The sequence below is a fragment of the Pholis gunnellus genome (genome assembly GCF_910591455.1).
Source record: "Pholis gunnellus genome assembly, chromosome: 11".
In the NCBI taxonomy this organism is placed as follows: domain Eukaryota; kingdom Metazoa; phylum Chordata; class Actinopteri; order Perciformes; family Pholidae; genus Pholis; species Pholis gunnellus.
The window spans coordinates 7,968,368-7,981,319 of record NC_136538.1 but is presented as its reverse complement, the minus strand read 5'-3'; the positions used below and the strand labels follow the sequence as shown (position 1 = coordinate 7,981,319).

The 12,952-nt window shown below is 44.7% G+C and overlaps 1 protein-coding gene across 2 annotated transcripts in view; it reads left to right on the top strand.

Annotated features, from left to right (window-relative positions):
- Nucleotides 1-3,194, top strand: part of fgfr2 (fibroblast growth factor receptor 2) — a 36,771-nt gene extending 33,577 nt beyond the window's left edge. For both annotated transcript variants that reach the window (XM_079168958.1, XM_079168959.1), the window contains exons 16-18: nucleotides 221-358; nucleotides 1,014-1,119; nucleotides 2,510-3,194. In XM_079168958.1, the coding sequence (XP_079025084.1) occupies nucleotides 221-358; nucleotides 1,014-1,119; nucleotides 2,510-2,674 (409 nt within the window). In that variant the 3' untranslated portion in view covers nucleotides 2,675-3,194. The remainder of the gene's footprint in view (nucleotides 1-220; nucleotides 359-1,013; nucleotides 1,120-2,509) is intronic.
- Nucleotides 3,195-12,952: the final 9,758 nt, after the last annotated feature.

The window sequence follows — 12,952 nt, the reverse complement described above, 5'->3', positions numbered from 1 at the left end:
ACCGGACGGCAGAAAGAAGGCATTGACACCACTGCGGTCCCACTGTTGAAGTTTGTTTCCAATCTTTAGCCAAGTGACTCTATGTAAATGATCTGCGGGTCAAATGAAAGTGACTCATATGGCCTAATGTTAGTTAAAGCGACAGGGACTATGACGCCATTCACTGTTTCGTTGTCATATTATGTTCCTAATGTATATCTGTGTTTTTCTGTCTTATCAGCTGGTCATTTGGGGTGCTGATGTGGGAGATCTTCACCCTCGGGGGCTCCCCCTACCCTGGCATCCCTGTCGAAGAGCTCTTCAAGTTGCTCAAAGAGGGACATCGCATGGACATGCCTGGCAACTGCACCAACGAGCTGTAAGAGTCGTTCCTCCCAAATTTACATCCACGCTGACCACATTGTCACCCAAACACACACTAGCTCTTACAGCCAGACCCTAATGCCACCCCAGTCTCCATCAGCTCCATGACTCCGGGGCTCTGTGTCCACTCTGTCGGGCCTCTGCACAGCTGTGCCTGGCTGCTATCAGTGTCCTCATTCACAATTAGTCCTCGGCGGTCAGTGGACAATGGCGCAGCTCTGCCACGGTGCCACACTGAGAGGGTTGATGGAGAACAAAGTACAGACACAATGGCAGTGCAAGACACACACACACACACACACATTATAGTATTTAGAAAACCCAAAACACTGCGAGGCATGTTCGTGATCAGCAGCAGGCCATCAGCAATCACCGTTATTGATGGCAGACCGGAGTAAATGTCAAAATGAGACGGTTTCAGAGAACACTTGATGTTTTTGATTTATTCTTTGACGTGGGCACCAGAGTCCAGAGGCATGAATCACTCAGCCAGTAAATGTTGAATCTTGAATACGAGGTAGATGAGGAGTGGCACAGCTTGAGTTTGGACGGGCTAAATGACGCCTGCAACACTTCCCCGATTGACTCTGTTCTCGCTCTCTTAATCCGCTCTTTGAGTAAACGGGTGCTATTTGTTTTTTCTCTCTCAGGTACATGATGATGAAAGACTGCTGGCATGCCATCTCATCGCACAGACCCACCTTCAAGCAGCTAGTAGAGGATCTGGATCGCATCCTTTCCCTCAACACCAACGAGGTGAGTGCAGCGCTCTCATTGCTCTACACACACACACGTTCTTATTCCATAAAGTTCCTGGATTCAGGGTGGTCAGAAATCATGCTACACAAACCTTAACTTTTCCTGGCAAGTCGGAGTCCGGGATTTCATAACAATGAAACTGAATAATATGATACATTCCGACACACAATAACACGTTTCTCAGTCCAAACTAAATCATGCTCGTGCCAGTGCATGCAGGGTTCAGCAGAATGTTGCTTTAGGCCTTAGGGAGCATTAGCAGCCACAACGCTGACAAAAGGCCTTCATGGTGACCGAAGAAATGGCCGGATGATTTGATCCAGGCCCAACATGGCCAGTGAAGTTGCCCAATCATCACATTCATGCCTCGCTCCTTACAATGGTCTGCGTTTCTTTCCGTCCCCCTTCCTGTCTCATGTGATATCCGAGTGCAGACCTGAAGGGTGCTCGTCGATGGAAAGCTGTCAAGACTCGTCTGCTCTTGGAGCTGAAAGTTCATGAATTTATGCCAAAAAAAAAGCCAAAGTTTGAGTTTGAACTTTTGAAATGTAATAAAGCGCCCCTTTTCTTCTCCCTCCTCCTTTCCCTCTGCCCCAAACCGCTGGCAGATGTGGAGGTCTTTAGTAATGTGAGACTTCTCGTGTTGAACTGGGAAAATGGAAGCCAGCGCTCATTTTCTACAAAACCCCAAGAACTCTTCCTCCTCACAACTAGTCCCAATAACAGCCATGAAAGACAAGCGGGAGGGGAAAAAAAGACACGAAACCACCTCACAACACTGGGTCGAATCAAGAATGAATAACAGGATTTCTTGGGGTTTTCATTTTTCTTCATCTTCACTTTTACAGCTTCCTGATTTTTTTTCTAGCCATCTTTTAGTGTTTATGTTGGATGTTTCATATGTCAGATTTGTTTGGACTGAACTGATGTGAAGGGATGCCGTAAAAGGCTGGAGTGCCAGTACCCTGGTCTAAACGTATCCTCTTTTCCCCTCAACATTAAACCACTCTAGTGGACCACAACCCCAACTTGGCCGACCCTGCTATCCTCACGCTCCAACATTCAATTTACTGCCTATTATTCATGCAAATATTTTCATACAGTATCCAGTTTAAGATTATTTTTTCTGCTCTGTTTCATAAACCCCTCCATGGTGATTTGGCATGGTTTAGATAAATATCACGATGAAGGTGATACTCTCTCACCCTCCTCCTCTGGAAAGTCCCTGGTCTTGCTGACTGGGTTTCAGCACTATATTTATGTTCTCTGGTTTTGCTGTAGGTCCTTTGCCTCTCCTCTCGCCTCCGTAGCGTCTTTCCCTTTTGTAACACATGAGCTTGTGTCTTGAGTGTAAATGATCTCACCCAACCTGTGTCTGTGTCTACAGGAGTATCTGGACCTGTGCGCCCCAGCAGAGCAGTATTCCCCCAGCTTCCCCGACACTCGCAGCTCCTGCTCCTCCGGTGACGACTCTGTGTTTTCCCACGACCCCTTACCGGAAGAGCCCTGCCTCGCCAAGTACCAGCACATCAACGGCAACGTGAAAACATGAGCCCGCACCCACCCCTCTCTACCCCAGCTTGACCTACCCCGAGTCTTACCCCTCGACGTCCCAAAAACACACGTAGCACAGACCCCCTTTTCCAAATCCTCCCCATGACCCTTCTGGCTCCCGGTGGACTAATGGACCCAGATGGGGGCTGGGCTGGTGGCAGCGTTGCTGTCACACACTCATACTGCCATGCACACACACTATACACACACACTACGTGCTCACACGAGGTCTTAAAGGAGAGGACAGGGACCGAATGGGACGGGGACTGAATGAATTGACGTTGTCTAGGGACCCTCCTCCTGCTTCAACTCTCCGTTCATAAAAACACACAGACGTTTGAGTTTGGTTCTCATGTTAGATTTTTTCTTTTTTGTTGTTGTTACAATCGACGACGTTACTCATTGGGTGATCCCATTCCAGCGGCTGGCATTCCAAGACTGTTATTTGCTCCTGGAGGAATGTATGGACCGATGTGAACTCAAAAAAAAAAAAAAAAAAAAGCAAGGGACTAGAAGAGGATGACGAATAGGAAAAGGACTGAGCTTCAACTAACAAAACAGAGGAATAGAAGGAGAGCACATATAGAAACGGCTCTCCTGTTTATTTTGTAATATTGATGCATTTCTTTTTCAGTTCTCTTGATAAAACCTTCCCAATTATTCTGGAGAGAAAAAGATACACAGTATAATGTATAGTGCTGGGTATATTTGTAAATATATTCAAAATGTATAAATATATATTATATATTTACAATGAATTATTTTTTGTATGGACTCCGAAATAACCCCGACCCTCTCCACCTTATTTTGAGTCTGAGGCAGGTATTCTAACAGGTTATATGTCCTTTATTTCTCTTCACACACAAACTCACACACACAGACATGGATACACACTTTAATGTACACAAACACCTGTTTTACTCTCACTCAGTAACACAGTTGAGTATTGGCTTTCAGGGACTGAGGTAGCATGTTAATTTATTGACTTATGTTTTTTTTAAATGAATCAAAAAAGTCTGGAGAAAAAAAAAAGAACAAAAACAACATGGCAGAAATGATGACATTAATGATGCTGATAATACATAAATAATCCATTAAATTTATGGTAATTTAAAACGATCTTTCAGCAGTAACAGAAAAAAGCTATTTTTAGTGGGTTTGAAAGATCCAGGTTTTGTAAGTTTTATATATATGAATGTGAATATTAAGTTAAATTTAAAACAACTGTACATTTTATAGTCAGCTAATCCCTTTCTTATGTAGATGTTGATGCCATTTCTATCCAGTCATTTTACTCTTTCTAAGCTTGGCTTTAGGAAACGAGATTGATTCCTGGATATTTATATATGATTGACAGAAAAGGATTTTGGAAATGCCTACTAGCAATCAGCTCCCTCACTTAGACAAAATATAGACTCCAAATTGACTTGACAGAATTGAAAGCTGAAAAACAAAGTATTAAATCATTCAAGTGTTTTTTTGTCTTTTTCTACTGGACCAACTTTAAGATGTTCTTTTGCAAGTGTTCATGCCACATTTGCAAAATAAAAGATGGAAAATATATATATTGTTGTCCTAATCTCTGACTTTGCTGGCTGTTGGAGTTGTGCATTTTTGCAGTGAATGGCAGAGATAATAGGAAGATAAAGCTGGGTTTGTTTTATTTGTCCAAGCTGGAAGAATGTGTTATCATTAAAGTGAACATTCCTCTTAATTAAATTTATTTTTCTTTGTGTCTGATATGGGCAGAGATGGTTTTGCTGTCATTACCAAGTACGTGCTTTTTCTCAGAAAGTATTTTTCTTGAATGCTTTGATACTTTGTGAGGAGAGGAATTTAAAAACTGGATGACTCTGTAGGGGCTCATTAAGCCTTTTTCTGTATCTCAGACTAGTTTACTTTTAAATGTGGATTTTCACTTATAAAACACTCACATACTAAGGTGTTCCTGATAGGCCAAAGCTTCATGCAAAACATCTAACCTCAGCACAAATGCATAATAAATGTGATCAGGTTAGATACTGAATTTATGCCACTGGCCAAAGCAATTTTGTTAATGAACAGGGAACCCGTCATTGTCATGATAGTGTGTCTCTGTGTCCCGATCCGCCTGACTTTGATCAGACAAAGAGTCTTTGTTGGACCAATAGGTGCTCTGATTAGCTGATTGATTTCCCTTTTTTTCTCTTATCAGAACAGAATCAATTCAACATAGAGGGTAGTTGATTTATCCGATGTGATGTAAGTTAATCAAAGTTGATCGATGAGCAAGGGCGATTGACAGTGGCAGCCGTGAATGTGGACGTATGTCGTAAGGCTGGTTGCTTATCAACCTCGCAGCAAGAATGTTTTTAGAATACGACAAAGACAGAGTCGCCCAATGGAGTGCTGCAGGTGGGACGTATTTTGTAGTTAGCATCGCACTGCGGAAATTGCAGAAAATATGCTTTGTGGCAAACAAATGTTTATGATACTTAAGAGTTTTGCTCGCCAAGATAATCTTCTCAAACAAACAGAACTTTTATGATGTTTGATGTATCATACAATCGACATGAGTCAAAGGTTAATGTTAGGCTATAAACAAGCTACACACCATGGTCGCATTGATCTTGAAGGTATTTAGTCATCAACAAAAGATCTGCATAAAATATTAAGGTATCACCAAAGTTATTGCAACTCACTCTGTGGGGGACATGGATGTCCACGTGAAATTTCTTGGCAATCCGTCCAGCAGATGTGATGACATCGGAGTCAAAACCACAACTGTCTAGATAGAAAGTCGAGGGATCACCAAAATGATTAGAATACATCCTCCTGGAACCATGAATGTTGTGGGAGTCTGTTAGGTAGATATTGAGAGAGAGATAAGTCAGACATTTCCCATCCTGGTGGCGCCAGATAAAAAGTCAAGGAATCCCCATAGTGAGCCGGGATCATGCTCTGGGCACCATGAATGTTTGTACCATCTATCTAATAGTTTGAGATATAATTTAAGTCTGAAGATGACAACATGCTGAGAAATAATGGTTGAAAGCATTGTAACAAATAATGTAAACTAATCTAGAAGTCAAACATGTATGCTGGTAGAATATACACTAAACCCAGTAGCAATGAGTGCAACAACAGTTCTTGGCAAGGTGAGTATTAAGTAAAAAAAAAGAAGACCTTTAACATAAATCTTGATCCCTTCTATTACCATGTTTGAACTTGTTCTGAATACACACACACACACACACACACACACACACACACACACACACACACACATCACTAAGTCCTCTTCCAACAGACGTGTCCCCTCATGTCTCCGGAACTAGAAAAAGGGATTGGAGGGAAAAGTCAGTCAGAAAACATTCCTGTTTTTTCCATAGAGTAAGGGGGGGGGCAGAAAGCAGCTACAGCCCTGAAGGATTGGAAAGAAAGAGTGGCAGGATAAAACCACAGCACCATACACCCTCATTAAAGGGGGGAGCGGAGAGAAAGGCAGCCGGATATCCACACTGGCTATTGCACACTTTTATCAGAACGCTTGTCTATTGTGCTGTCGGCTGGTGGCACACACAGGCAGGCAGGGAGCAGGGAGGGGTAAACTCCTGGGAGACCAAATAGAGGATTAGTTTGTTCCTTATTACACATGTCCTTGTGTAGTTTTGCATAACTTTTATGTGCCAAAATAAAAAAAACTACGGTTTGCTCTCATACATTTACTGCAATGTGAATGCGATCTGATGTTGTTGTTGCCCGCCACACAAATGCCCCCAAGGACTCATGGAGCGGTGACCCTCCTCTTATAAACATGACCCACCACGCTCAGTCAAAGCTCTAAATGACTTTTTCATTTGGAGGGGTTTTTACTCCATGGTTTCCCTAATGCCCTCAAGATTAACCCAGTGACCCTTAAATATTAGCTTTGACTGACTTTAGGGAGACGGGGCAGTAGCTGGAGGACCCCAGAGGAACACTATTTGTTCAGTACCGTATGTATACACTCGAATGTGGCGGACGGATATCAGCCTTTTTTGCTCGAGAAGCGTTTGTCAGAGGATAGAGGGACATCTGGCAGCGGGACAGACTTATGGACTGCTAGGGTAGCCTGACATTTCTGGCGGTGAAAGCGATTTTCATTCTGATCCTGCTGTTTCTTCCTGTCCTTCCTAGTCCTCCTCTGCGTCCTTGGTCCTAGCCCTGTCCTCCCTCGCCCAGCCATCTGGTGGGGCCTGGTGTGTTTGCACAAGGCTCGGTCCTCTGGAATGTCAACACAAGGCTTTGTGTGAAGCCAGAGGAGCCCACATCCACTGGAGATAAGACCCCACCAACCCAGAGAGGAGAGGAGGGTTCAGGGGGTGGGAGGCTGGGGGGGGGGGGGGCGTAGTTAGAGGGTGACTTAAAGTTGAACAAAGCTGCCAAGTGACCGATATACCCACGGCTTAATCCTGCAGAGAACGCTTTCCCCTCACCAAACGCCAGCTTTGCAGAAATCTAATTTATGTGTTGAAGACATCTGCCTCCCCTGTGCTAATCTTTTTATTTTATTTCCTGCATTTGAAGCAGATATTTATCTAAACGCTTTACCATTGACCAATGGGGTGAGAGCATGTACCCGTATCTGTCAAGGCAGCAATCCTCAACCTACCATTTGCATTGAGTAGCAGATAATGAGTGGTTCATCGCCAGGTCAGTGCTCATGAGAGGGAGGGGTCTGCTTGTGTTTGATTAAGGGCTTGCAAGGCACCGTGTCTGGTTCTGCATGGAGGCATAAACAAGACGAGCGTGTGTTTGTGCGTGGGACTGTTGCGACGATGTGTGTGGTTTGCTGCCCTCTGGGATCCTCTAAACATTTCGCTAATGGCGCAATTGTGTCTCGGCAATTGTAATTCCCTTCCAGTTAGTTTATATGCTGACTTTGCTCCGTCTGAAGGTCTGAGGTAACAGCTCTTGGAGTGTAATCAGTGGAAAATGACGAGCTGAAACTAAATTGTTTAGAGGGTAGAATTGCCAGAACTCAAGAGCTAACTTTGAGAGGAGTTTAGACAGATTTGTGTTTGTCGACTAAGCAGGAGACGGGAAGTAATGTGCCCCACTTAGTAGTGTTTAGTCAGATTTAAGTAGGTTAAGTATTGCACACACTAGGAAATAGAGCTAGTGTGAATCTATGCACACAGAATTTTACACTCTAAACTGGTGAGGTTTTTCACACTGGGCCAATGTGGCATTTTTTTTTACAGGTCTGGGTGTGTTCTATAAAACAGCGTAGTCATTATATTCCCTGCCCAGTTATGCCAATCACAACACTCACCCCGTCGGTCAGCCCTATTCCCCCGCGTCTTGTCTTGCAGTGATGATGTCACCGGTGACATCAAAAGCCATAAAGCCTGACGCAGGCTAATGATGTCCTGCCAAGGTGACAAACATGGGTTTTCCAACGGCAAGATTTTTGTTTATGAGCCGCACAAACAAAATGCCTCATGTAGTTTATTTGGGCTCACCACCGAGCGTGTGACTAAGGCTGGTGTGTCTTCAAAGAGCACACCAGCGATCTAGAACTGCACAAAGTTAGAGCAAGATTGAAAAAAAAGAGTAGTCAAAGTTAATGCAGCAGGGGTCCAGCTATCTAATATGGGTTAAAATCCCCAAAACGCAGGCTCCCACATTTCCCACGATGCAACTCAATAGTGTCTATCGTCCCTGCCTGATAAACACCAACGTCTTTTGAACCTTCACCATTTGGTAATTTGCCCATTTAAAAAGTCACTTGAGCAAATTTCTCAGACTTTACAAAGTTCCTTCAGAGCCACAGAGGAGATTATTCAGCTGTTTTCACAAGCTGAAAACTCCTCTGTCTGACTGGTGCATTTCTTTTTGACATGTTAAATTGGTGGAGTGTTTGTAAGAGTCAGGATTTCTTTTCATTTTTGTGGTCTTAAAATGAGTTAATGTCTGTATGCCTTAAAGATAGCGGTTAGTTCTACGGAATCATTTAAATTCACATACAGTGGGTTTTTATCTCATGTTAGAAGTTGTTTATTTATTGTGTTTTATTTGGATTTTTGCTTCGCAGCTGTGTTTGAAGGGACACCTGACAAAGCCGGAGTCACAGCAGAGAGTCGGTTTATTTATATTATCAAGTTCCTTGGAGTTATTGTACTTTGGACTCAATTTGAATGAAAAAATGTAGATAATAGCAAACAACTAAATCAGAGGGCAAGTTTAGAGACAAACTGCTCTCTTCCCTCACACAAGTTCAGCTGAACTGCAAGCAGTATATTATTGGCAGGAGGACATAGCGGTGACGGTAAAGAGTCTGTTGCCTCTTCTGGCCTCCGTGTCAGGAGACAGACTGGGTGGAGGTATATGGCAATGTACACGCAGGACAGTTAACCACTCCAGCACGGTTACTGTCATGAGTAAACACAGGCCCAGGCCAATAAAAAAAAACGCTTGTAAAAAAAAAAAAGAAAAGAGTGCCCATAAATGATGTATAATTGAAACTGTGCAGGAGGGCAGTTAGTCAGAGCTATGGCTCCCAGGAGTCCACACACATACACACTGTAGCTGGGGGAAGGGGAGCAGGAGGAGGAAGAGCAGGAAGTGGAAGAAGGGAGGTTAGGATTAATCGAGAAAGGGAGGTTAAGATTGTTTTGGTCTCCAAAAGTCAACGCAGAAGAGAGAATTGTCAAATGCTTGATTCTGAGCCATAAAACTGCTTCCTTAGGAGTCAATCAAATTTGAATATTTAACTCCTATAGTCATTCTGAGTAACTTGAATCATTTCCCGGACACACATACCATAATGCGAGGTACTCCCAACATTTCTAGGCTGAAGCCACGTTTCTCGTACTGAATAGAATGCTCCCACCAGGAGTAAAAGTCTATGCATACTCAGCTGCAAAGGTTGGCGCCTATACCTTTTGTCAGGTGGTATGTTTTCACAATCTAAATGACGAACGATCGCCATGACAATGCCATGGTGACAGACGGGGATATAAATCACACGGGAAATAAATCACAGCGAGACCCTCCTCCCCTTTTCACCTGCATCACTCTTTCCAGCTAACAAGAAGCCCACTGTTTCTCTGAATGCCAATACAGCTCATTTCCCTTCTGCCCCCCCCCCCCGCTACTCAATTTGTCAATTTCAAATATGCTTTCAACGTTTTGTTGGTTCTTTCTCTGCCTGTATTTGCGCCCCCCCCCCTCACACACACTCTTTTTTTCCCCTGCTCAATCACCCCCTCCCCTCTTACCCTTCTCTGACTTGAATGTCTGTGATTGTGTGCTGCTGAAAGTTTGGGGGCAGGCAAAGGGAAACTTCTCTCTCTCTCTCTTTCTCATTCTGTACAGTAAAGGAGGTCGTTAAATAAAAGTGTGCAGTGAGTGACGTGCCTCTATACCTGCCTGCCTTCAGAGAAACAACAAGAGCCCACTCTGTCCTGCCCGGGCAAGACGGGATAATTATAGCTCCCGACTTAATCACTTACCTCAAAAGCCTTTGAGTTCTGCAGCGTCTTGCCTCTCTGCCTCTCTTTCCCTTTTTAGATTTGCCCGCCACCTGCCTATAGTAAGGCGTTGCGACATCGTGGGTTGTTACTTTTCTTTTCATTCGGATACAATGATGGGTGTGGGCAGGGTGTTGCGGTTGAGGTAGTTTGTGCATGTGCAAGCGGTTCAAGGTGTGCTGCAGGCTTAAACTCACACACACACTGTGAGTTCTGGGTTCACTTGCAGGTTAGCATCCATCTCCTCTAGGCTTGACACGTTTGTCCATTTCTCACATTTTCCAGCAAAGAGTTTGGGTTCTTGAGTGAGTTAAAGCCGCTGCAGTGAGCCTCACTCTGAGTCAATGGGATGCTGATCGATAACACATTGCTGCTCTGCCTCTACCTCCTCTGCACACTAAACTTGTCCATATTCTGATATTATGTTTACATGGTCTGTACACTGATGAAAGTCAGGTATTCTCCATCTGTCCCATCTGGGAACACGTGAAGCTGTCGTTTGAACCTCAGCCCATTTCTTCTGTGAATACACTCCCTCCCAGGCTCCATGAGGTGTCTGGGCCCCTGGCTGAGCAGTGAGAGGGATGGAAGGGGGGGGGGGGGGAGCAAAAGAGAGAGGGCCCCTGAAAAGGTGCTTTGTGCTGGTTTAGAGGAGCCCGAGGCTTTAGCCTGTCAGAGGTTGTGGTTCTAGGCCAGCAGCCAGGCCTTTAGACCCTCTCGCTGGCAGAGACTGAACCACCATCTGGAGTGACGGGGCCCTTCCTGAACTGCTCCGTGAGCTGCGCAGAGCCAGGCCGGGCTGGGCCGGTTCGGCCAGGCTGAGACCCACCACAGAGGGCTGCAAAAATAAACCACTGGTGCTTTGCTGGAATTCCTTGGCTCCAGAGCCTTAACTCCTGAGGATCATTCCCATGGGAGAATAGCAGAGTGGTCTCACACTGAGCGGCAGAGTACAGGACAAAAACTACTCCGCTAGTAACCTCACTGCATGGACCTCGAAAAGCAAATCCGTGAATGTGAGGCTTGTTGCCGATTCTATTGGATGATGATGATGATGAAGTTTGAATTTGCACTCAGGAATCCGCTCAGGTTGCATTTGAGTCGCCGTGGTGCAGAGGGCCCTGACAATTGATGAAGAGAAAGAGAAAAAGGGAATATTTGGTGATAGCTGAGTCACTGTCACCAACAGTGATTTATAATGTTTATGGAGCGTCTGTGCCCTGGCTGTCATCGGCAGAGGCACGTGGGAATGATCAGCGCACTACGTGGCGCTGCAAACACAATTAAGTAGCGAGGCAGAGACAGGCAGACTCCTGACTTACCCAGTTCTTTCACAGGGTTTGTTTACGTTTCGGATCTGGACTTATATAGTGCAGCAGTATGTTTGTACGTCTGGAGACAGAGTGAGAAGTGTCGCAGAGTGAGTTTTCCTGGCAGTCGGACTCACATGGACTCAGATCTGGTCTGCGGAGTGCATATACTGTCGAGCTCAGTGCTGCGTTTCAGCCGCACTGCTACACATGAGATGAAATCAAAGTTCTCCCCCCTCAACTGGAAAGCAAGATAATTCATGGTACATTTAGTACGAGGCAGAAAAATGTGAACCATATTGTTTTCGGGTGTTTCAGCGGGGCAAGGTTTCAGTTCCCCCCCCATCCCCCAACTCCTGAAACAGAATACAATTCCTCTGCCTTTCTGGAGCTGGCCCAAGCCAAGCAAATTATGGACCGAAATCTTTTTATATGAACCTCTGTCACGCAAAAAAAAACTTCACTAAGCCCCATCCCTAGCTCTTCTTCTGCTGGAGCGGGCCCTGTTTTATCCCATTCCTCGGAGCGAGGCCGTTATATTGAATCCTTGAGGCCTGGCCCTAATCGAAAGGGAGAGAACACAAACAAAAGAGCAGAAGACCACTTCAGATAATTTGATGCAGAGCACAACGATAGTCCGGGACAACGTAAGCCCAATGATTGATTAACATATCAAAAAAACTCATCATCTCCCCTCTGAGGCTTTGGCGTTGAGTCACAAACCTCCCAGCAATCACAGCTGGAACCATCATGGGGTCCAAAAAATGTCTTCTCTCATCCTTTGGACACTCATACAAACAATTAACTAAAAGACAATGACATTTTCTTTTATAACTAGGTCATTGTTTTTTGTAGTTATGGCTGTCACTACGATAAAAATGACTGTTATTGTGCACAACAAGTCAATCACTGAGCAAAAAACACGAGTAGTGAGAAGATCAGACGGGTTTTAGTCGAACTCCGTGGATAGCCAAGCGTATTTGGAAGAGAAAATTAGGTTGAACAGGAAAATGTTACTCAAACTGTACATTGTAAATATCCATCACAATTTGGGAGATTGTCAAGGGAACCCCACACCTTGCAAGGTGAGGAATGAGATTCAGTAGCTCACTATCATCCTTTAAAGCATGAAAAAAAGCAAAACTAAGGGGAAAAAAGGATACTCGCCATCCTCAGCGCCACCGCTTTTCTATTTCTCTTCATCAGACCACCACAAGCCCCTATATGCAGTCAGACTGTCCCCCAGCTTTCACCTCCAAAGTTCAGCCTGGTGTGAACCACTCAAATGGCCCTGTTGTTTACAGTAGTGTTAAGTGCGTGCCCCTCCAGGATCAGTCAGAGCCATAATCCCCTCTTCATTCCCACTGAGGCCCAGAGTGTGTGTAAGTGGACATGGGTGATGGCAGACAACGAACGGCTCACCAGCCCACCCATTCGAGCCAGGCCTGCAGCTTCAAACACACTCGGAAA